Source organism: Capricornis sumatraensis, chromosome 7 (genome assembly GCF_032405125.1).
Source record: "Capricornis sumatraensis isolate serow.1 chromosome 7, serow.2, whole genome shotgun sequence".
Taxonomy (NCBI): Eukaryota; Metazoa; Chordata; class Mammalia; order Artiodactyla; family Bovidae; genus Capricornis; species Capricornis sumatraensis.
Window position 1 is genome coordinate 86,751,388 of NC_091075.1, and position 26,436 is coordinate 86,777,823.

Genomic DNA, 26,436 nt, shown 5'->3' on the forward strand with positions numbered 1-26,436 from the left:
AAAGTCTCTGTTTCCCCAGTCCTGTAGAATTGGTAGAACTTAGTTATTCATTAAGTTCAAGGGGCCCAGGAAAGGGAGGAGTATGGATAACTTCCAGGTTTCTTATTAGCACAATTAGGTTTTTCGTGAGTTTGAGAATTTTCTGTGAAACACCCACATGGAAGTGTGCATGGGCAAGCATATAGTTCTAGAATCAGGACAAAAATTTAGACTGGAAATAGAAACTTGAATTTTCATAGCCTAAGAAACCATGATGTGGGTGAATGAAGTCCCCTTGAGAGAATGAAAATTTGATAACCAGAGAAGCAGATACAGATCCAAAAAAAAGGAATATTTTGAACATCAAAGAGTATGGAATTTTTAAGAGAAAGTGGGCAACTAAATAATAGGCTGATGAGCAACTTGGAGCTTTTGTCATTGAAATAATGTTGGAAATAGCAGCTATTTTATTCTGGAAATTACAAATAATTTGTATGAAGATAATACATTATTTTAAGATCTTCATATAGTATTTTGCTTTAAATGTTATGCCTTGGATTCTATTTACTGATGGTTGATGAAATTGAAGAAAGTGGAGAAAATCACTAGACCATTCAGGTATGACCTAAATCAAATCCCTTGTGACTATACAGCAGAAGTGAGCAATAGATTTAAGGGACTAGATTTGATAGACAGAGTGCCTGATGAACTATGGACGGAGGTTCCTGACACTGTACAGGAGACAGGAATCAAGACTACCCCCAAGAAAAAGAAATGCAGAAAGCACAATGGCTGTCTGAGGAGGCCTTACAAATAGCTGTGAAAAAAAGGGAAGTGAAAAGGAAAGGAGAAAAGGAAGTATATAAGCATCTGAATGCAGAGTTCCAAAGAATAGCAAGGAGAGATAAGAAAGCCTTCCTCGGCAATCAATGCAAAGAAATAGAGGAAAACAACAGAATGGGAAAGACTAGAGATCTCTTCAAGAAAATTAGAGATACCAAGGGAACATTTCATGCAAAGATGGGCTCAATAAAGGACAGAAATGGTATGGACCTAACAGAAGCAGAAGATATTAAGAAGAGGTGGCAAGAATACACAGAAGAACAGTACAAAAAAGAGCTTCATGACCCAGATAATCACAATGGTGTGATCACGCACTTAAAGCCAGATATCCTGGAATGTGAAGTCAAGTGGGCCTTAGAAAGCATCACTATGAACAAAGCCAGTGGAGGTGATGGAATTCCAGTTGAGCTATTTCAAATCCTGAAAGATGATGCTGTGAAAGTGCTGCACTCAATATGCCAGCAAATTTGGAAAACTCAGCAGTGGCCACAGGACTGGAAAAGGTCAGTTTTCATACCAATCCCAAAGAAAGGCAATGCCAAAGAATGCTCAAACTACTACACAATTGCACTCACCTCACATGCTAGTAAAGTGATGCTCAAAATTCTCCAAGCCAGGCTTCAGCAATACATGAACCGTGAACTTCCAGATGTTCAAGCTGGTTTTAGAAAAGGCAGAGGAACCAGAGATCAAATTGCCAACATTCACTGGATCATCGAAAAAGCAAGAAAGTTCCAAAAAAACATCTATTTCTGCTTTATTGACTATGCTAAAGCCTTTGACTGTGTGGATCACAAAAAACTGTGGAAAATTCTGAAAGAGATGGGAATACCAGACCACCTGACCTGCCTCTTGAGAAACCTATATGCAGGTCAGGAAGCAACAGTTAGAGCTGGACATGGAACAACAGACTGGCTCCAAATAGGAAAAGGAGTACGTCAAGGCTGTATATTGTCACCCTCCTTATTTGACTTATATGAATAGTGCATCATGAGAAACTCTGAGCTGGAAGAAGCACAAGCTGGAATCAAGATTGCTGGGAGAAATATCAATAACCTCAGATATGCAGATGACACCACCTTATTGCAGAAAGTGAAGAGGAACTAAAGAGCCTCTTGATGAAAGTGAAAGAGGAGAGTGAAAAAGTTGGCTTAAAGCTCAACATTCAGAAAACTAAGATGATGGCATCCAATCCCATCACTTCATGGCAAATGGATGGGGAAACAGTGGAAACAGTGCCAGACTTTGTATTTCTGGGCTCCAAAGTCACTGTAGACGGTGATTGAAGCCATGAAATTAAAAGACATTTACTCCTTGGAAGGAAAGTTATGACCAACCTAGACAGCACATTGAAAAGCAGAGACATTACTTTGTCAACAAAGGTCCGTCTAGTCAAGGCTATGGTTTTTCCATTAGGCATATATGGATGTGATAGTTGGACTATAAAGAGAGCTGAGCACTGAAGAATTGATGCTTTTGAACTGTGGTATTGAAGAAGACTTTTGAAAGTCCCTTGGGCTGCAACGAGATCCAACTACTCCATCCTAAAGGAAATCAGTCCTGAATATTCATTGGAAGGACTGATACTGAAGCTGAAACTCCAATACTTTGGCCACCTGATGCGAGGAGCTGACTCGTTGGAAAATACTCTGATGCTGGGAAAGATTGAGGGCAGGAGGAGAATGGGAAGACAGAGGATGAGATGGTTGGATGACATCACTGACTCAATGGACATGGGTTTGGGTAGACTCCAGGACTTGATGATGGACAGGAAGGCCTGACATGCTGTGATTCCTGACACAACTGAGTGAATGAACTGAACTGAACTGAGCAACAGATCTGAGATCTTAAATATTTATAGCAAAGAAAAAAAAAAAAAAACAGATGAGTGGAATGAAGGGAAAGAAATATGGTAGGAACGAGTACCAAGAAGAGAAAATAAAAAAAACTCCTCTACTACACTATTTTACATATAATGCTTATTTGTTATTAAACCAAGAGATGTGGCTTAGGTCCCTATTTGTTCTAACTAGTTTCCAAAAAACAAACAAGTCAAAAAACCCAATTTTATAATATAGCCACCGATAACACTTAGAATATGCCTGCAGTACAGAGACCTGGGTTTGATCCCTGGTTTGGGAAGATCTGCTGGAGACAGGAAATGTTACCCAGTCCAGTATTCTGGCCTGGAGAATTCCATGAACTATACAAACCATGGCCGTTGCAAAGAGTCAGACACAACTGAGAGCCTTTCACTTTCATTTTTCCTCAAAATCGTCTTGCAAATTCTTTCTTTTGGTTTTAAAGAATGAGTAAGGCACGTTGTAACCCACAACTTAACACAGAACAGATACAAAATTAATCTGTTAAATTATATCACATATGAACAATTCAAACTATTTTTTATTGACCAGATTAACAGCTTTAGCTTCAAATTATAATCAGAAGTCAGTATTTTAGATCTACATACCTGAACTTGATAATGTGAGACTTGACAAATTTTCCCCTCAACGAAGATTTATGAAATGCATTTTTTACCTGTTCCAAAAATATTCAAAATATGTCAGCAAGGATAATTTTCTAAAATTCTGCAAACTTATTCAAAGCTTAAAACATTTTTTTAAAAGCAAAACACACTGACCAACATTTCACAATTGCTGAACTTGAGGAGTACTTTTCGTACTCTGTTCAGTGATTTCCACTGAACTCTGCCTTAAGAATTATATGAGCTGGGGAACCATAGGAGGCGGGCTAGGAGTGATGTCTGCTGTGCTACACTCGGAAAGAGATAAAAGAGAGTAAACAGACTGAGTTTTGAAAAGCAAGAGAAGTATTCACACTATGAGATAGAGACTTTTACTGTAGGTGGACAAAGGAAATGAAAAAAACTGTGGCAGGTGGTAGGTCATAAATTCAATCCATGGCCACACCATCCTGAACACACTGGGTCTCATCTGATCTCAGAAGCAGAGTTAGGCTTGGTTAGTACTTGGAAGAGATAATGAATGTGAGAATGAATGCATAATGGTGTCACATGGTTCTCAAACCTAGTGAAAAATATTACCAAATATCCTGTCATAATCTACACCCAATTCGGCACTCAAGATGCTCTTAGGAAGGCTCAGATGAACTGGGATACATAGCCGATGGGTGTGTGTGTGTTAGTCGCTCAGTTGTGTCCAACTCTTTGCAACGCCATGGACTATAGCCCGCAAGGCTCCTCTGTCCATGGGATTTTCCAGACAAGAATACTGGAGTGGGTTGCCATTTCCTTCTCCAGGGAATTTTCCCAACCCAGGGATCAAACCTGGGTATCCTGCTTTGGCAGGGAGATTCTTTACCACTGAGCCACCTGGGAACCAAACACAGATACTATGAGCTGGTGACTAATTGACAAACAATGACCGTTTTTATTCTTTCTTACATTTTGTTTGACTTCTGAGTCTTTGTTCCCAAGGACAATTACTTTAATTATGAACAAATCAGCACAATTCAATTGAGCCCTCTAATGACAGCATTCATTTGGAAATAAATTTAAAGGTTTTTTTTTAATCAAATATCTTCAAAATTACTTGTTTTGAAGAGTACTAGAGTCCTATTTATGTTCCTTTATGTTTAAGTCAGTCTGAATCTTATACAAAATTTAGTGACTAGCACAAAAAAAAACAAGAAAAATAGTTGCATTTTTACTTTTATATGTATATATATATGCATACATGTTTTTAAGCAGATATATCTCCTTAAAAAGAGCTTATTTGATATTTCCCTGATGTGGTGTTTACAAATATGAATTCAACCAGGATTTGATCTTCTCCTCAGCAAAGTATCCAAATCCTTAGGCTTCTATTTACCAGACAGTTTCCAGGTGGACCACTGCCATTCTGTTCTCTCTCAGGATATCGGAAAACAGTTTGGGAATTTTGTAGTCTAGTGGCTTAATTTTCACATAAGGGAATTTTTCCAGAATGACAGAGATGTGCCAAATGACACATCACTGGCTAGTAGATGGTCCTAGAAGTAGGTGTTCCAGCTCCTAGCTTAGGGTGCTTTTCATCACATCATTTCACTAGTTACCTCACAGACTATCAGGAAGCTTCCAAATTATTCTCTAAGTAGTCTGACAATGATAAGTCTTCACCCAGGCTCTTGCTCTTTTGGCCTATACTGCAAAGTTTTCCCAGGTGGTGCTAGTGGTAAAGAACCCACCTGCCAATGCAGGAGACATAAGAGATGCAGGTTCGATCCCTGGGTTGGGAAGATGCCTTAGGGGAAGTCACAGCAACCCACGCCAGTATTCTTGCCTGGAGAATCCCACAGACAAAGGGGCCTTGTAGGCTATGGTCCGCAAGGATCACTAAGAGCCAGACATGACTGAATCGACTTGGCATGCATGCCTAGCTTTCCACTATTTAAAATATTTCATTTATTCCTCAGGATACATGTTGATGACCTAAGGATAAAGATGAATATCCAAGGATTTCCTATAGATTTATGTACCAAAAACTTGTCCAAGGTTGGATACATTTTAGTACTAAAATACTACTCAAGTATGTGTCTGAATAGTTTCAATCTTGACACAACAACCATATTTTGGGTCACCCTCACATTCTCAGAATTTCTGGACTCCACTGATCAGTAGTGTATCACTAGCTAAAGAAGGGTAAGAAGAAGGACAAATAGAAAAGACTAAAGGTCACTAGGTTTAATCCTGTAAGGAATATTCCTCCGAATCATGTATTGTCAATTTTGTTTTATATCTCTCAGGTAGGGTCTGTCCCCATTTTGCAAAGATATACAAGATCAGTTAAATGGATGTTTGAGAAGCTAGAATACTAAAAATTTTGGTAGAAAGTGATAGCAAATGCTCTAGAAATGGGGGGAAATGCTTACCATCGATTCAATTTTCTGGCTCATTTCTGTGAAATTTTCAGAAGCCTCTTTTCCAAACTCATCATATACTTTGTTACTTGTAAATGACAATGTGCTGTAGTAATTGTAGGTCTTCTTTTGATCTATAAGGAAGAGGCAAAAATGTATCATACTTTTTCTCAGATGTGTGTAAAGCATCAGGCATTTCCTTGTTTGGTAGTTGCTAGATGGACTGAGACAGAAAAAAATGTCCCACCCAGATCATCTCCATCATCCTGCTCTGAGCTTCATGGTTATCTCAAAAATAAAAGACAACAACATTCATCATTATAAGATTTAGAGTGTAAAATCATTATAAGATTTAGAGTGTAAAATCCATACGAAATGCTTGGTGTTCCTGTAGGCTAATTAGTCACATGGATATTTCTGAATGAACCACAAGAAGCAGCTAGTCAGGCCATCTGAGCTTCTGAATAGATTCAGAAGCTTCCCAAGAGCAAACACACTTTTATATTTTAAAAGTAGGTTTCTCCCAATTCCATAAACTACCCATCAATTCTGGCTGCAAGGACTCTAGAATAAGCAAATTTATTCTGGCTAAAGGAGAAGGTAAAGGTAGGGATTAAAATGCCAGGAGTTCAGTGTATAGAATTTTAAGGAGCTAGAGTTGCCACCTTGGTTACCCTCCAGGGACACTACATAGTTTCACCTGGTTCCCTTGGCTCTCCATTTATTTTCTCCCTCCAGCCAGAGGCATTGGCTTTTTTTTCTTTAGCCAATGTCTCCACTTTCTGCATCCAGTTCAAGCAGTCCAAGTTTTTGGTCTCCTAAAGAATTAATGCAGCATAGCTTTTCTTCTACTCTCCTTTACATGAAGCAAGTACACAGCTAAGAAGATTCTTTCAATGAAATATTAATGCTGACTATGTTTTGTGTGAGAGACTGTGCCAAGCATTAGGAATACAATGGTGACCAAGACTGTTGCGTATGGTTATAATAGGAAAATGGAGTGTGCCTCATTCAACTTCAGTTTCTCTCTTGCTTCTCATTCTTTCTCTCCCTTAAACACCAGAGGGAAAGGAAATTAACATTAGACACCGGTATCCCTAGCATATTCACATGTCTCACTCAGTTTAAAATAACCCTCATAAAAAAGCAGTGTCCACATCTAACAGTAAGGACTGTAGTCTCAGAAATGTAAATGCATTTGTCCAATCTCAACATAAGATGGCCAGAAAAGATTAAATTGGGTTTCAACCTAACATCTAACTCCCAAAGCACACATTTTCATGATACACTGCTTCTTCAAATGGAAAAAAACAAACTCACTCACTGAAGCTATAGGAGAAATCTCTAGCTATGCATGAGAGCTATCAAAAAAAAAAAAAAAAAAAAAAGACTCTACCAGATCATTCTGGTCATCCTGAGGATTTGTTGGGGTAGAAAGGGAAGCCACTGGTCAGATTTGGACAAGACCTGGGGAAAGAGTAGTGATTTGTAAAGGAGATGGATGGTGCTGAATGGTCAAGCTCTCCTGAGCATTTGCTACCTAAGTGAGGGTCTAGGGAGGATTTTCCTTCCTCCTTTCCCGGCCCTGAATGGCCTGTGTGACCTGAAATGCAAACAGATCACAATATACGCAATTTCAAGTATGATTTTTAATATATTGAAATAGTGACCAATAGTTTACCTTCAGTCTAAAGCTGGGTCCAAGACTCTACATTTCTAACAAGCCCCTAGGTTCTGCTGATGTTGCTGGTACCAAATCATACATTGACTAGTAAGGTTCTAAAAAAGAGGTGAACATACTCTTCTATATCCTTAGGCTTGTTTTTTTTTTAATTATTAGATTGAATTATTTGAAATTGCCATTTATATAAGTTAAAAATGGTCAAATATCAGCAATTTCATATGATACAACTAAATTAACAAATTACTACAATCAATATTTTAATTTGCCTGTTGAGTCAAATAGGTTGCTAGGTGTCAAAACACATTTCCAGTTGACAGAATTATATGGCATGTGTAATTGATGAAAAATACCAGAGAGTGTTAACAGAAAAGTAAGAAAAATGAACATGAGTTGGCTAATAATATTCTAACAGGAAATTATTCATTGTAGGTGATTCTATAACCCACAGTGATGTTCATAGGAGACATACTGCTGTTGTTCAAGTTACTGAAGAGATAGAAACATAGTCCCAAAGGCCACCGGACACAAACTGCACACACAGTTCTATGTTGCCTGGGTTTTATGCCAAAATAATGTTTTTCCAAGCCTGATCATCTCCATCTTTATCTTTCTGTTTCTACAATAGATTTGTTTGGCTCACTTTGGTTCTTTAGGCATGCCAGCTCCTAAATGCTCATGTGCTTTATCTACTCTGTTCTTAATGTTACATCTGTAAACAGAAGATAGGGGACAAATATGACAGCAACACATATCATAACAATCACTATTTATTCAGGTGTATTGTGTGGGCAGTGGAAGTTGTGTGTTCCATATTACTCAGATGATCATCTCAACAATAGGATATACAGGAACAGGGTACTGAAGAAATATTACCAGGTTTTTATTGTATGTATATGAGTAAAATTTGTAAGCTTTGTAATACATGACTTGGAAAGAGGCAAAGAAGTACTAAGGAAAATTTTCTCTCACTGAAGTAATGAGATCCCTAACATTACTAGGACTTCCTTGTTAAGTCAGACAAGGCTAAATATGCTCCAAGAAATCATAGGTATGATTCACTCATTTTCATCATTCAGCGTTCAATAAACATTAATTATCTAACATGTGCCAGGAACTTGTTAAGTTCTAGAAATACAAAAGTGCATAAAACATAGTCTTAGACATCCATGGAGATGAATAATGATGTTTGCAGCATAATGAGACTTAGTATATTCAGAACAGAGCTGTAGAATTATAAAATTATTTTAGCTATTCTCTTTATATTTAAAACATGTTTCAGAGAAATTATCAAAATGCAAATACTACAAATTCAAAGACCTGCATGTAGGCAAATTCTATCCCCTCTTCAAAAAAATTTTTAAATACTTTTTCTTTAAATTTCCCAGAAATAATCCACCTTGTTTAGCAAATGAAGATTGGATTTGTGTCTGTTAGAAGAAGATAACCAATTTACAGATCACCATCTTTCTTCACAGGAAAGCAACTTCTGCAAATTCCCAATTAAATTAGAATCATGTGATTAGATTCTTTGGTTACAGGGTCTTAAATATCAACACATTATCAAGTTACTAAGGGAGATATTAAACCAATAGGTCAAAATGGAGTCAACTAATTAAAACCTGAGACAGAGTAAGAAGGAAACTTCAGAAGGGTTGTTATGCCCTGGAAAAACAGTTCTGAAGTACCCTGGGGACTTTTCTAATAACAGAACAGTGTTCATGCTTCATCTAGCAGGGAGGTACCTGATTACCACAGAGTGAACCTCTTTATAATTAACCTTCTCAGCATATCTTATCTTCTTTAATCACTTGCAATATATCCCAAGATGATTTTAAAATAACGACAATAGACATTTATTTGACATATACTGCTATAAGCATTTTTCCAACTTACTAGTACAAAATAGAGCCTACCAGTTTATAATCTCTGATTGTATAGTTTATTGAACTGTCAGGATTTCAATGAGTTGGTGTTATTTTAAATCAAGATGATTTAAAATCCTATGACCTCAAACCTTTCCAAACATTGGACTCTACCTTTCCTATGGTTTTCCCATAATTAAGACTTGATTATTGCTTGTCAATGAATATGAAAACTAGCATGATATTCCCAGCAGGAAGCATTGCTATATCAAAGACAGAAGAATCTTCCTTGGCTTGTGCAGATTAAATGAGTCACAAAGCGGGTAAAGATCCTTTTGAACTATCCATGTGAACAAATTATGGTAATGAATGAATGAGCCTGAGACAAATCAAAACAGAAATGTAGATCAGGAAATATTTGAGGTAAATCACATGATGCCAGGGCAACCCATACTTACTGTATCTTGCATAATGAACGATGAGTCCAATGCACACTGCCAGGACAATTAAGGAAATAAAGCTGATGAGGCCAATAACCCAGGGCTGCAGACAAGCCCTCTTCCTGGCCCTCACCACAGATGACCTGAGAAAGAAAACAAACGGATGGATTATATTATAATGTACACCACACTCACTCCTTAGGTGAGACAGATATTCCTGGAGAATTAATTTAGAACACTCAGAAGGAAGAGTACTGTTTTGGTTTAAAACATACCACAATCCCAGGCTGCTGAAGCCATTCCTGGCTCTGGTTGCCTGACCTTAGGCAGGTAATTTGATTTCTCTGTGCCTCAGTTTCCTTGCTCAAAAAATGAAGATGATAATGATAGCACCAGTCTCAGAGGATTATCATTAAGGATTAAATGAATTACTGTAGGTAAAGTGCCTGCAACAGTGCCTAGCATGTAGCAAGTGCAATATAAGAGTTTGCTATGATTTACTGAGCCGGTCACATGCAAGATACTTTCAGGCACTGTACAAGCTATGGAAATGTTTAAAGCCTATTTCCATCATAGAATTTTAAATGGCCTGTGATACATGTTAGGGCTTCCCTGATGGCTCAGTGAGTAAAAAATCTGCCGGCAATGCAAAAGACACAGGAGATGCAGGTTCAAGCCCTAGGTCTGGAAGAGCTCCTGGAGAAGGAAATGGAAACCCACTCCAGTATTCTTGCCTGGAAAAGAATTTCTCCCATGGACAGAGGAGCCTGGTGGGCTACCAGCCAAAGGGCTGCAAAGAGTTGAGTTCAACTGAGAGACTAAACACATAGACCACCAGGGAACTCCCTAAATCCTAAACTTTGGGGCTTCACAGGCGGCACTAGTGGTAAAGAACCTCCTTGCCAATATAGGAGACACTCAATCTCTGAGTCAGGAAGATCCCATAGAGTCAAACACAACTGAAGTCACTTAGCATGCACATGATATATGTTATAGCTTGAACCATACCAGGTTCCAGGCAAAGCTCCTAATTTTGTTCTCATAATATTTTTCTGAAACAAACTTCGAGGATACACATAACTCTAGAAAAGAACCAGAGTTCTTTTCTACAGAGCCAGAGTGTTTGAACTGATGTTTACCTCTAAACTTCAGCAATGCTGCAGGAAATCCCCTCTGCATGCAACTTCCTCAACCTCTCCCATTTGTTCTGCTTTCAAAAATATGTTACTGAAAAATGCTGATCAACCTGCTTTTTGTTTGCTTAGTAAAGTTACCATTCCCTTGTGTTACAATAGCTTCTAAACAAACTCAAAAGTTAGAGAAAATAAAAAGTTAGAGTGGGTCAAGTTGTTGAATCATGATGCTGTTATTTTTGATTTCTTGGGGTATTTATCATGCTGGAAGAAACAAGGCGTGTGTTCTTGTCTCCACAGAAGCCTGGTACATGAGAACTGGGGGAAAGGAGAGGGAAGGAAGGTGGATTCAGAATAAGGAGAATTCCAAGTCCAACCCTTTCCTTACCAGCTTGGACAAGTTATTTAGACCCTGAACTAAGTTGCTCTATCTGGCAATAAGTGACAGGCCACCCATCGTCTAAAGCACATGGTTGACCGTAGGACCCTGAATGAGATCATGAATGGAATGTAAAAACTTCTTGAAAATTGTGAAGAATTTTGCAGTAAATAATTGTTGCTTACAGAAATCAAGGGGACTCCATTTCCTGGTGATTCAGGACTTGTTGTTTAGTCACTAAGCCATATCCAACTCTTTCGTGATCCCATGGACTGTAGCCCGCCAGGCTCCTCTGTCTATGAGATTTCCCAGGCAAGAATACTGGAATGGGTTGCCATGCCCTCCTCTGGGGGTCTTCTGGACCCAGGGATTAAACCCACATCTCCGCATTAGCAGGTGGATACTTTACCACTGGGCCACCAGGGAAGCTTGATACAGGACTAGGAAATGGTATAATCACTTTGGTCGCTGGCACACCTTCATCCCATCTTGACTCTGTCTCAATGTCCTGTTCACTGGGAACACTGTCACAGAAGCCAATAGTGTCATCACTACAGATCTCTGCCTCTGCTGAAGTCACTGGGATGTAGTGAAGGCTCCAGGGATCTACATGGTCTCCTCCCGTGGTTCTGTGATTTCCCCATGGGGCTGTAGCCAAGGAAACTATCTTCCTCTCCCCAATCTCTTCCATCTCCAGTTCTCATTTAAGTGGGATTCCAAACACCTGTTCCTAGAATGATGATTACTGAAGTATAAAAACACGTCTCCACTTGTGCATATTTCTTATGTGAAGATGTGCTTAAGAAGCTTATAAACTGATTCCTGTCCCTCCATCCCTGAATGCTTGGTATTCACTTGTTGCAGAAGAAGGGAGATGTGTACAGCAGACATAAGCAAAATGTTAGAGGGAATACACGAAGGGAAGGGCTTCGTAACTAATTTCAACACATGCCAGATGAATATAATTTGTAACTGTAGAAGACAATTGGTATAATCATCAAACGAACATGTAAAATTGTGAAATATAAGACAGAAGTTATATTTATTCTACAATAAGTTTTCATTGAGATAGAAAATTTTAAAATGCAGCCACTAAATTTATGAGGTAGTGTTTACCTGTATCAGCATACAAAAGACCAATGAACTATTTTAATGAAAAACTGTTGCAGAATAATATGCATCCTATGTTTGGCTTCTGTAAATGTTAATAATAAAAGTACGTGTGTGTGTGCATAGAGAAGTATATTAGAAAAACACAAAATTTTTAATAGTAAGAAGTGAAATAACAAAAGTAAGTGAGTAACTTTTAAAGTATGTATTTTTTATGATGGATTCTTTTTAAAAGGAAATATCATGGCTTTCAAATTAAATGAGAGAGAAACTAATTATACATGTCTTTTAAAAAAATTGATTAGAGTGTAGTTGCTTTATAATGTTGTTAGTTTCTGCTGTACAGCAAAGTGAATCAGCTATATGTATACATGCATCCTTTCCCTCTTGAACTTCCCTTCCATCCTCCCCACCCAATCCTCTCTGGGTCATCACAGAGCACTGAACTGAGCTTCCTGTGCTATACAGCAGCTTCCCATTAGCCAACTATTTTACACGTAATAGTGTATACATGTCAATGCTACTCTCTCCATTTGTCCTACACTTTCCTTCCCCATCCATGTCTACATGTCCATTCTCTACACCTGTGTCTCTATTTACGCCATGCAAATAGATTCAGCTATACCCTTTTTCTAGATTCCATAGATATGCATTAATATACATGTCTTTTCATGGAGTTCCTATCACTAACTTGTTTGAGATACTACTGCGTCTTCTGTTCCTCTCTCTCACCTCTCAAAACTATTTTATTCGGTGGCTTTGAGGGAAATAATAGGGATAGCATAGAATAAACCAAGAGAATCCATTAAAAACACTCTGAATAAACACTTAAGAGAGTATGTTTTTGATTCTGACCACCAGCTTATTTATTGTACAGTGTGATACCAGAAGGTTCAATTCTCTCCCTTATTTTCTACATAAGAAAGACAAGGATAAGAACTACAGTCCCTTCCTAACTTGATAAGCTCTTAGAGAGAAAAATGATAAAATGTTTTATTACTTTGAGCTGCCAAGTAGAAAATCATTGTACAAATAGTAAGAATTACTATTATCATTATTTTAATTATTAATAATAATGGCAATGGCCGTATTACTGAGATTTTGTCATTGGAAATATCTCTTCCCTTCCCTGTATGGCATTGCTTTTCAAACTGATTAACCCTGTTTCTTAATTACTTTTTGGTTTGCTCTCTCTGCAAGTGATTCAGTGTTGAATTGCTCCAAATTAGATGTAGTGGAAATGTGCTAAAAAAAAAATAGAGAGGAATAAATCTATTTTACATATCAACAGACACTTGTGTAACTAACCCCTTCCTGCACATAAACCCTTGTCCAACTATGATTGGGGTCTGTTGAAAATTATCTGAACCTCCTCATGTAAAACTACCTTCAGATAGACTAGATAAATTCTAATAGCTTCAGTGGTATCAAATTTCTTTCTTTCTACGATTTTTCTTTTCAACTGAGGACATGTTTAACTAGACAGTGAATGTAACAGGTGAACATAGCAGTTAAAATATGGTTATATATGTGGCAAAAAATATGGTTATATATAGTGGTAAAAACCCTCCTCCCAATGCAGGAGACTTAAGAGATTCTGGCTCGATCCCTTGGTCAGGAAGAGACACTACAGGAGGAAATGGCAACCCACTCCAGTGTTCTTGGAGAATCCCAAGGACAGAGGAACCTGGTGGCCTACAGTCCATAGGGTCACACAGAGTTGGACACGACTGAAGAGACTTAGCACAACACAGCATAATTTTATAAGCCCCAAATTGCCAGAAGGCAAGTCCAGAGTTGCATTATCATGATCACTTCTTAATGTGTCATTTTCTAGAACAGTATAAAAAGAAAAGCAGGAGCATTAACAAAAATGTGAGGGGAGGAAAGGTATTTATACTATTGCAAATAAACCTCATGGCAAGCATTGGAGAACCATTCAACAAGGCTCACAGTGCTTAGAGGAAAGTTTACCAAAACAAATGCCAATGTAGAACTACCACCATGGACTGATTAATAATGGATATTGAACTCACTATCCAGTCTCTGTAAGGGTGGTGGTGGTTTAGTCACTAAGTTGTGTCCGACTCTTGCAGCCCCATGAACTGTAGCCTGCCAGGCTCCTCTGTCCATTTGATTTTCCAGGCAAGTGGGTTGCCATTTCCTTCTCCAGGGGATCTTCCTGACCCAGGAATCAAACCTGGATCTCCTGCAGATTCTTTACCAACTGAGCTATGAGGGAAGCCCCTTCTGTAAGGGTAAGCAGTGCTAATATTCTTAGCTGGAATGTTTCATTTGCTCAGTCCAGTTGAGGTGTTTTGAATGAACATGTGCACAATGTCTATAAAGCTGGTGATCTCAATACATTATTAACTACTTAACCCACAGATCAGCAAAGTTTTCGGTGAAGGCCTCATAGTAACTGCAGGCTTTCTTTGTGGTTCAGCTGGTAAAGAATCCTCCTGCAATGCAGGAGACCTGGGTTTGATTCTTGGTTTGGGAAGATTCCCTGGAGAAGGGAAAAGCTACCCACTCCAGTATTCTGACCTGCAGAATTCCATGGACTATAAAGTTCATGGGGTCACAAAGAGTTGACAGGACTGAGCAACTTTCACTTTCACTTTCATAGTAACTTTAACAGATTTCTGTGAAGGTCCCATAGTAACTGTAGCAGATTTCTGGTTTTCTATTGCAACTAGTCAGCTATGCCATTGTAGTTTAAAAGCAGGTACAGCTAATATACACAAAAATGAATATGGCTGTATTCCATAAAACTTTATTTCTGCACAGTGAAATTTGAATTTTGTATAATTTTTACTTATAAAAATTTTTTTTTATTCATTTCAACCATTTAAAAGCTATAATTCTTAGCTCAAGCACTGTACAAAACTAGATGGTGGGACAGGTTTGGCTCTCGGGCCACAGATTATTGATGGCTGTTGTAAGCACCGTCTTACAAGTCAATGTTAATTGTTTTGAGAACTTATAATAATTGCATTTTTTAGTCTCAACTACATGGCAAATCTAATGTAACATGTCTGTAATCCCATTACCACTGACCTTGTTCTAACAAGTTTCACTAAAACTCATCCTATAGCTTATTTCCCTAATCTCTAAATCATTGTCTATTGCAGTAAACTGTTCTTCTGGAATGATAGAGCCAATGACTGAAACCACTAGAAATCCAAGTTGGCCTCAGCTGGCCTGGCATTCACATTCTTCCCCATGAGCTTTCTGGCTGTTTGTCTTTGCTCCTGCTGCCTCCTATATAGAGTAACTTAGAGTTTGTATTTTGCTTTCATCATAGATGCCTCTGTATATATAAGATTCAGTTCCGAAAAGTCCCCGCCACTTCAGTAAGTTTCATTCACCCCTATGGCAACCCACTCCAGTACTCTTGCCTGGAGAATCCCATGGACGGAGGAGCCTGGTAGGCTACAGTCCACGGCGTTGCAAACAGCTGGACATGACTGAGCGACTTCACTTTCACTTTCAAGTGTCAGCATCAGAATATACATCTTGAGTTCCCTTGAGGATAATGTCTGAGCCTTACTTATCTCTATTCTCTGACCACTCTGCTGCTCAAGATACATTCACAGAGGGAATTGAATAGAAGTTGATTACTCCAAACTGAACTTGATCATTTGTCAGTACCACAGTATGTGTTTCAACCTCCAGTCCTTCATAGCACTTCTGGTCTGCCTCAGTCTTACACACAAAACTGGAATATTACACACGGGAAAAGATAAGTCAGTCATTATGAAGACTATTTACTATTTAAGTAAAGCATGACTTTCATAAAACACTTTAATGTAATAATTAAACTTTTGGCTAATATGTTTATTTTACCTGTTTAAAATATATAATTTTCCAACTGTGATTTTATCTATCTACTGTTAAGTATTATTGTAACACAGAAAAGTGATAAATTAAAATAAGGGGACATGAATTTCAGGAAACATATGTTATTTGGGATCATTAAATGTCTGTACATAATTACTATATCCAAACAAAAGCATAAGGAAAGATACCATGATGAAGTAACAGCATAGTCCCTTAAGATGTTCTTATGCTCATGTTCAGTCGTTAAGTGGTGTCCGACTCTTTGTGACCCCATAGCTGCCTCTCTGGCTCAGTGGTAAAGAATCCCCCTGCCGATGCAGGAGACATGGGTTCGATCCCTTGGTTGGGAAGATCCCCTGGAAGAGGAAAAAACAATCCACTCCAGTATTCTTGCCTGGAAAATCCCATGGACAAAGGAGCCTGGCAGGCTACAGTCCATGGGGTCACACAGAGTCGAACACAACTGAGCGTGCAACTTATGACATTGCCAGTTCCCTAAGTCAGTGCTTCAGATTTAAAATATCAACTGATAAATATTGATTCAGGTTTTATTTTATATTTAGCTCATTTCTCTACATCACAGAGTGTGCCTGCTTGTTTCATCCACACAAATATTTCAGATTGTGGAAGACTTGTATCCACAGGTACTGGTGAGATCTTCAATCTTATGAAATTAGAGTCTTACTGTAAACTAGAACAACACTATTAAAATATCCAAGGTGGAACTAAAATTTTGAATATATGTTCATGGATCATATGTTTTCATTGCCATGTTTTGTTTTGTTTTTTTAAGAAATACAAATGCATTACTCCTTATAAAGTTACAAATAACATGTTTGTGTTGTGTCCACTGTTATACGAATACACATATAAATTATCTGATAGCATCAGCCAGACCCTTGGACTGAATTATGTGTGTATTCCCTACAATAAAAACTATGAATAGTTCTCAAAGAGAAGTTACAATCATAACAAAGTAGTAATCTAATTTCTAGACAGTTGTTTCCATTTTCTTTTTATAGCACCAAGATAAATGGTGGGAAGCTCATTATTTTTATTATAAATGTTTTATTTATATTTTATTTTGTTCTAGATTGATTTAAGGTACCCCCATAAAGATATATGGGTTTCTCTGTGACTCATATGGTAAAGTATCTGCCTGCAATGCAGGAGACCTGGGCTCAATCCCTAGGTCGGGAAGATCTTCTGGAGAAGGGAATGGCTACCCACTCCAGTAGATATATACTTTACATTTATATAATTATTAAAGTATATATAGTATTAAATTACGTTTATATATGGTTTTATTTAGAGATTTAGGAAGAAAGTAAGACATAAGTGAAAACACAAAATGAGACTAGTACTAAAACTACTTATCATAAATTCCCCATCTGGATACTGCTTTAAGTCAGACCACAAAATTTGAAGCTTTCTAGCAGCCAACTCAAACACAAAACAAGGAAAACAAATAAACCCTGTTCATGTACATTCTTCATGATACCCATAAGATAAAACCTGAACAATTATTTGGCTGCAGTGAAATTCTTTTAGATTCTAATAGAAAGAATACTCTGTAATGTCATGAACAATATTCTCTGTAATATTCTTAGCACAGAAACAAAAATTAGTTTTATAATAATCTTAATATGTTCCTCAAGACTGGAAAATGGCACCAATTATTATTCAGTGAAAACAATTTTATGTGTGGGGGGGCAATGTGAAATTATATCAAGCTCTAAGATAATTTTTTATCTAACAACACTTCACTAATTATTGAAATGCCTTTGTGTGGCATTTTCACATTATAAAGAAGCTAAAAGTTATTAAAATCATAGACATAAGAATACAGTATTACTGTGTGCAGTAGTAAATTTTTAATAAGCATTGTATTACTTAATAAAATAGTAAGTTTTTAGTAAATGTTGGAAAAGATAGAAAACCCTACCACTAACTGTTAACTTAGACAAAACCCATAGCTTAATGATTCTTGTATTTAACTGACCATAAAACTCAAGTGATAATATCTTTCATCCTGCCTACATTAAAAGGAATTTGTGATTACACATATGGTATCATCAGACTTTTTTGGACACGTGTTATTATATAAGCAAATTCAACAGTAAGGAATGTCTCTGATCTCAACTGTGTTATCAACCTGCTCTTTATTAAGTTCCCAGCCAGATATGATATAGCACAAACTACAAACTGAGACTTAGGTTGGCACTCTGCCTGACCTCTAGAAATTTATAGTCACAGATAGATGGGATACAAAAATATAAAGATTGTATTAAGTAACTGGATATGGGTCTATATACTTATAAAGTGAGCTATTTTAGTCCTTAATTACAGTAAGATATTTGCTTTATTTTCTTCAAACTCTTTCCAGGTCAACATAGTAAGTCAAAATGACCTGAGCAGGCAATTTTAAAGGCAGCAGTTTCACACAGAAATATTGATGAGACATCATTACAGCTAGTCATAGGGAATTGTATGCACTTGAAAATGTGGAAGGAAAATAAGCACCAACAGGGAGTGCATGAGTAATTTTGGCAGGAGTATCAGAAGAAAACAATGATTGAGAAAACTGAGCCAGAGACATTCTTGAAGCTAATGTGCAGCACTGACTTTCAGAATTTTTTTGTAGCATTAGGTGTCCTCTTACCAAATCTTTCCCATGACTTTGTCTAGATGCCTCTTATAACAGTTCACACGATGTAGCAGAAATAACTCTGAACTGAAAGACCAGTGACATGTGTCTCTGTATTAGACCTTTTATTTAAGAACTAAGTCCTTTCATGTAAGTTTTTTTCAGATGAGAAATCTGAGAGAGCAAATTCAACATCCCAGAAGTTCCAGCAACCCGTAATTCCCAATTTAAATGATGTTGAATATGCTCTCATTTTCTTCATGTAGGAAACATTTGGAATTTTAATTGATCTACATATGCTTTAGTTTCCACCAAAGCTAGAGTTCCATGTCTCATATAATCTAAGAAATGTTCAACAATATTACAATTAAAATTCACAATTTTCTAAGCAATCAACTTTAGCATAATTTATCATATGTATCATTTTTTTGATGGATAATGCCAGATTATTTGGCATGGTCAAATTACAAGTCTGCAAGTCATTTGAAATAACCTGAGTTTTATATGAGAAAGTCATAAAGTTTCTTGACTACTTACATCCTAAGCCAGTTTTAAAAGTCCCAAACTTGTAAAGTTGCATTTTGTACAAATCACTGATGGGCTTTAAAATTAGAATGTGCCAGCTGGAACATGTGTTAAGACTCTCTGGTGTCCTCCTCATTGCTGTTTCCCTGGCAAGCACTGTATGCCATATACAAAGAATCCCTTAGAAAATCTAGAAGTTTATGCACGTAATAAAACCCATATGAATTAATTTAACAATGAGGAAGAATTGGAAAATGTATGGATTCTGTTAATGTTTATATTATTCTTACAAAAGTGGGATTTTTGGTTAGTGAATTTCTTGTACCAATTGCTGACCTATAATATAATGGATGTATTGAGTTTTAACTTTTGGATGGAACATGAATTTGTAAAATTAATCATTGGATTATATACTCAACTTAGTTATAATTTAATGTATTGTCATTGTATAGTAGCAGTGAAATATGCTCAGATTCATATTAACATAAGATAGAATTAATAGTCCAAATTAACACCATAAAAGTATAAGCAAAGTATCATCTTATCCAAAAGAACTAAATATTTTCAGTCATCAATGTCTGTGGCTTTAATTCACATCTAAATGCTAATGGCTACCAAATCTATAAATGCAGATCACATGTCTAAACTTCATACTCATATATCTATCTGCCTACTATTCACAACAGGACATATCTCTCATCATTCAAATTTAGCATGTCTGTGCTAGAGACTCATTGGTGCCTATTCCAAATATTTTCCTTAGTTGTAGAATCTTTGACTTTTGGTTGAACATACAGCCCCCTGGAAAATAGAAGAGTGTCCCTTATTCATAAATCTCCATATGGATTTAAGTTCTGACCAATGGAGTCTCTATCCCAGTGGGTAGAATCCTAATGTGCTAGTTGGAGTTCAGGCAATCACACTAAACCATGATTGGGAGGCTGTATATTCATGTCATGGGACAACACAGCAATGGAAGCCTGGATTCCTAAATACTTGGTGAATCTCCCTATCAGCCATTACTTTCCTAACTCCAGACTTGCCTTACATTAAACTGAAATAAAATGGCATTTTATATAAGACACTTTAAGTTTCCAGCAGTCATAGCTGAACTGGAACTAATCCATTATGCAAAACAGATTAGTTGCAACCAAGGTGAATTGTGATTTTTAATGTAATTATCTTTGTGACAAGAGGACATTCAAGAAATATATTTACTAATTACCTTGCAGGTCAGGAAGCAACAGTTAGAATTGGACATAGAACAACAGACTGGTTCCAAATACGAAAAGGAGTACGTCAAGGCTGTATATTATCACCCTGCTTATTTAACTGCTCTGCAGAGTACATCATGAGAAATGCTGGACTGGAAGAAACAGAAGCTGGAATCAAGATTGCCGGGAGAAATATCAATAACCTCAGATATGCAGATGACACCACCCTTATGACAGAAAGTGAAGAGGAGCTAAGAAGCCTCTTGATGAAAGTGAAAGAGGAGAGTGAAAAAGTTGGTTTAAAGCTCAACACTCATAAAACAAAGATCATGGCATCTGGTCCCATCACTTCGTGGGAAATAGATGGGAAAACAGTGGAAACAGTGTCAGCCTTTATTTTTGGGGGCTCCAAAATCACTGCAGATGGTGACTGCAGCCATGAAATGAAAAGACGCTTACTCCTTGGAAGGAAAGTTATGACCAACCTAGATAGTATATTGAAAAGCAGAGACATTATTTTGCCGACTAAGTTCGGTCTAGTCAAGGCTATGTTTTTTCCTGTGGTCATGTATGGATGTGAGAGTTGGACTGTGAAGAAGGCTGAGCACTGAAGAATTGATGCTGTTGAACTGTGGTGTTGGAGAAGACTCTTCAGGGTCCCTTGGACTGCAAGGAGATCCAACCAGTCCATTCTGAAGGAGATCAGCCCTGGGATTTCTTTGGAAGGAATGATGCTAAAGCTGAAGCTCCAGTACTTTGGACACCTCATGGGAAGAGTTGACTAATTGGAAAAGACTCTGATGCGGGGAGAGATTGGGGGCAGGAGGATAATGGGACGACCGAGGATGAGATGGCTGGATGGCATCATGGACTCGATGGACGTGAGTCTGAGTGAACTCCGGGAGACGGTGATGGACAAGGAGGCCTGGCGTGCTGCGATTCATCGGGTCGCAAAGAGTCGGACACGACTGAGCGACTGAACTGAACTGAACTGAACTGAATTACCTTGAAGTTTTATATGAGAGATACATAAAGTATTTTACTTAGTATTCCCTGGCCACACAATTTTGAGATATGAGTAATAAGTCTGATGCTAATAAAAAAAGGAAACCAAGATTCCACTTAGGATTCATTGTAACAAGTTCTATGACTTTATGCAAATAACTTCTATTTTCTTGTTTATGGATATAGGTCTGGGCTTTGGGGTCAAACAGCTTGGGTTTAGGTCCAGTTCTACTTCTCACTTGCTGCAAGCAAGTTAACCCTCTCTAGGTCTACATTTCCCCTCCTATAAATAGAGATAATGATAGATCCCAACTGTATGGTTCTTTTAAGTGTTAATGGAATAACACCTATAGAGCAATTGGCATCATGACAAGTAAACGGTATATGGTCAACAAATGTTGGCTTTGTCATTATTCCTACTTCATAATGAAGAATTAAGTTGCTTTCAAAACAGGTTGAAAAATCCCTCAATTCCCTCATGTGCCCGAGGGGATACAGAGATGATAGAGCAGGTAAGGCCTCCAAGTCTCAGTCCCACTCCACCCATAGCAACAGTGCTCCATACAGCAGGGGTTTGCATGAATCTTGTGTGTAAACAGATGGGGAAACAATGGAAACAGTGAGAGACTTTACTTTCCTGGGCTCCAAAATCACCGCAGATAGTGACTGCAGCCATGAAATTAAAAGGCGCTTACTCCTTGGAGGAAAAACTATGACAAACCTAGACAGCATATTAAAAAGCAGAGACATTACTTTGCTGACAAGGGTCCATCTAGTCAAAGCTATGGTTTTTGCAGCAGTCATGTATGGATGTGAGAGTTGGGCCATAAAGAAAGCTAAGCGCTGAAGAATTGATGCTTTTGAACTGTGGTGTTGAAGAAGACTCTTGAGAGTCCCGTGGACTGCAAGGAGATCCAACCAGTCCATCCTAAAGGAAATCAGTCCTGAATATTCATTGGAAGGACTGATGACGAAGCTGAAACTCCAATACTTTGGCCATTTGATGTGAAAAACTGACAAATTGGAAAAGAACCTGATGCTGGAAAAGACTGAAGGCAGGAGGAAAAGGGGATGACAGAGGATGAGATGATTGGACGGCATCACAAGCTCGATAGACATTATTTGAGCAAGCTCTGGGAGTTGGTGATGGACAAGGAAGCCTGGCGTGCTGCAGTCCATGGGGTCGCAAAGATGTGGATATGACTGAGCAACTGAACTGAATTGACCTGTGTGTAAAAAGGATTCAACTGGTAAAGAAAATGTGTAAAAGTACTCATCTTTGGAGCTGTCTAGCTCTAAAAAATCTGTAAATCAAGCCAATGATCAGCCATGAAGTATACAGTTTAGTGCAAAGCTTTAGAACTCTGCTTAAGAAGCCCAAATCTAGCTTTGCTGTTAGATCCAGTAATATATATCCAAGTGCTTAATTATGACTTGAATGTATTTTAAGGTTTGAAAGATTGCTTTGAAATATTTTATATGTATCATTTATTATCTTTGCTATTTTCTGGACTAGGGAAGTGGAGACACTAAGGTTAAGCTAATTATTTAAAGAGCAAGGAAAGTTATCTTTGCTTAACCAAGAGAGTGGGCTTCCCTGGTGATTCAGATGGTAGAGAATCCACCTGCAGTGCAGGTTCGATCCCTGGGTTGGGTTTGATCCCTGGGTCGGGAAGATCCCTTGGAGGAGGGCGTGGCAACCCACTCCAGTATTCTTGCCTGGAGAATCCAATGGATAGAGGAGCCTGGCAGGCTACAGTCCATGAGCAACTGAGCACTTAGTACAACAAAAAAAAGCACTTGAGATTCTAGGGATCATGATGTGGTGGTGGCAGCAGGGAGTATTAGAGAGTTCAAGCCCAGAGTTAGAGGTGTATGTTCAAACTCCAGTTCTACCAATCACTTAGAGATTTGGAAGTTTCAGTCTTCCTAATCTTTGGTTTTCCTATCTGTAAAATCATGATCACATTAAAATTGTCTGCCTCACAGTTGTTGATAGGTGTCAAGAATATATGTTGAAGTTTTGTGTAAAGAACATAGGTGCATGTATAATATATCCATATAATGTATATCCATATATATCCTAATATATATACAGATATATATCTTCTGAATTTTACTATGACCTGATAAGCTTTTAATGTGCAATAAGCAATTTTTTTAAGTCCACATATTTATATATATTCAAATGGCAATAATAACAACAGCAACAATAATATCTCCTGGGTCAGGTAGACACCTGTGTTAGTTTAACTCTTCTACTTGGTAACACCGGACTCAGTACACAGGTGAACTGGGAGGACAGATTCCATCTTTAGTATTGACTGACTCACTCATTCATGTGATCACACGTGAATTACTTAATCTTTGACTGTGGTATCCCTTAATTTATAGAACACAGAGAAAAAGGCTTTCTGTCCACTAGCCTCAGAGGTCTACTTAGAAGACTATCCATTGAATGATAACATTGTTCCTTGAAAATATAACTTCTATATCTTTTGACACATGAGACAGTTATATCAGCATAGCAGTAGCACTACTGAGGTAGATAGAGGAGGCATTGTGGGGATGGTATAGCATTGTGATTAAGAACCTATGTTTGCAGTCAGATAGACTGGAGTTTGCAATCAGATATTTTGGATTCCAAAGTATCATAGAGTCACCATTAAATTGTATCTTGCAATCTTTCATCTGAAGATGTCAGATGATATCTTTTTTGAAGCTGCAGAAGCAGATACAGAAGGATTTAGCACTCTTTAAAGTTTAGCTATAAGTCAATGCAGAACAAAGTAATAATTGCCATCATTTGTTTCACATGTGCTGTGCACTACCTACTGTTCTAAAATATCATGTGCATTTAATCTTTAAAAAAAAACAATGGTTATATTATTATACCTATTTTCTAGATGAGGAAACGAACGCTTAGTCAAGTAACAATATTTGCCCAGAGGTGATAAATGGCAGAACTGGTAATTAACCCAGGTCTGTGTGTGTGTGTGTGTGTGTGTGTGTGTGTGTGTGTGTGTGTTGAGTGTATTAGTCGCTCAGTCATGTCCAACTCTGTGCAACCCCATGGGCTGTAGCCTGCTATACTCATCTGTCCATGAGAATCTCCAGGCAAGAATACTAGAGTGGGTTGCTATTCCCTTGTCCAGGGGATATTCCCAACCCAGGGAATGAACCTGAGCATCCCGTATTGCAGGCTGATTCTTTACCATCTGAGCTACCAGGGAAGCCCTAACCTCGGTCTGTCTGATTGCAAACATAGGTTCTTAATCACAATGCTATACCATCCCCACAATGCCTCCTCTATCTACCTCAGTAGTGCTACTGCTATGCTGATTTAACTGTCTCATGTGTCAAAAGATATAAAAGTTATATTTTCAAGGAACAATGTTATCATTCAATGGATACTCTTCTAAGTAGACCTCTGAGGCTGGTAGACAGGAAGCATTTCTCTCTATTTTGTTGTTGACAAATATCATAAGCTTATTTCTATCATCTTGGGGTTATTATTCTAAAAATCTCAGAAATTGCTCAATTATACAGGCCACATATGTACATAGGAGAAGGCTGGGCTTGCAGGTTCTGGCATGACATGGTACCTCTGCAGCCCACTTTTCTTTCTCAACCTCTTAAAATTTTCCTATTCTCTAACCCACTCATTTCAAAACCTTCAAATTATGCTTGAAACTGTGAGACCATTCTTCAAAATTCTCATCCACCATTTTCAATGAGAGTATGTCCAAAGGAGTGAGCTTTGAAAAGTACTTAGCAGAATTCCTCTAAACTCTAATCCTGAGAAAGTCGTGAAATGCAGACAGAACGCCCATTTCAGCACTAACAGTCTTAGAAGACCTGTTCCACAACTGCCTGGTGTCCCCATCCTCAAGGATGAAAGCATCAGTCATACTTGTAAATCTCAGTGCTGACAAGAAAGCTGTGATGTTGTTTTATTCTTTGAATGTTTCTATTTATTCCCATATTATACTGAAACAAGGATATTTTGGATGAAAGCAGACAAAAATGAATAATAACAAAGGTTCACTAGACAGTTACAGTTATTACAGACTAATGAATTTCTTCCATGAAATGGGGCACTAAGGAAAACTTGATTTTCACACTATAGCAAATGCTGCAATCTTTTTTAGAAAGCAATTGTATAATTGAATGCTGATCACTTTTGAGATAGTACAGTAAAGTTAGTTTACATCCTCTTGTTTAAATACAGACAATTTTAAGAAAATTAAGGACAGTCTATGAATTCTTCAAAACATTTATAAAGATCAATCAATGAAAATAAAATTATACCACCCTCCTTCCTCCTTTGGTACATATGTCCATTCTTTAATATTAACCAGTATTGACTTATTCCTTTGCCTATACATTATATAAACAGGTATTCCTACACATGCATACACATTTTTTCCATGTGTGTATATGCATATGTGTGTGTTTTCCATTTCTCTTTTAGGAAGCCAATTTTCCAAAGACTCTTCTTTTAGCTTCCTACACACAATAGACAGTATTATAGTAAAAATAATAGACTACAGAGCCAGAAAGGTCAAGGTCAGTTTCTCCATCCAACACTCACTAACCCCGAGCTGCAATTATTTCGTCTTTTAAAGGAGAGATCATAATAACAGTTTCTCAAAGGATTGTCAAAATTAAATCAGATAGCATTTTACAAAAGGTGTAATACATAATATAGGTGCTCAACAAATCAGTTTCTTCCACAAAGAACTTAGTACAGAATGAGAACTCATTAAAACTTGTTACGTGGACCAGGATTGATCTCAGCTGAAAGAGAAGTGACACCGAGCATTAAACACTTGGAGCACCATCATAAAGCGTCTCTGGACCTACACCTCACCCTTCATTATCACTATCTGTT

At 37.7% G+C, this 26,436-nt stretch overlaps 1 protein-coding gene across 1 annotated transcript in view; it reads right to left on the reverse strand.

Annotated features, from left to right (window-relative positions):
• Nucleotides 1–26,436, reverse strand: part of LOC138081837 (transmembrane protease serine 11E-like) — a 57,786-nt gene that overhangs the window by 22,386 nt on the left and 8,964 nt on the right. Inside the window, exons 2-4 of the mRNA XM_068974958.1 lie at nucleotides 9,705–9,829; nucleotides 5,713–5,834; nucleotides 3,293–3,360 (exon numbers count right to left, since the gene is read on the reverse strand). Of these exons, the coding sequence (XP_068831059.1) occupies nucleotides 3,293–3,360; nucleotides 5,713–5,834; nucleotides 9,705–9,829 (315 nt within the window). The remainder of the gene's footprint in view (nucleotides 1–3,292; nucleotides 3,361–5,712; nucleotides 5,835–9,704; nucleotides 9,830–26,436) is intronic.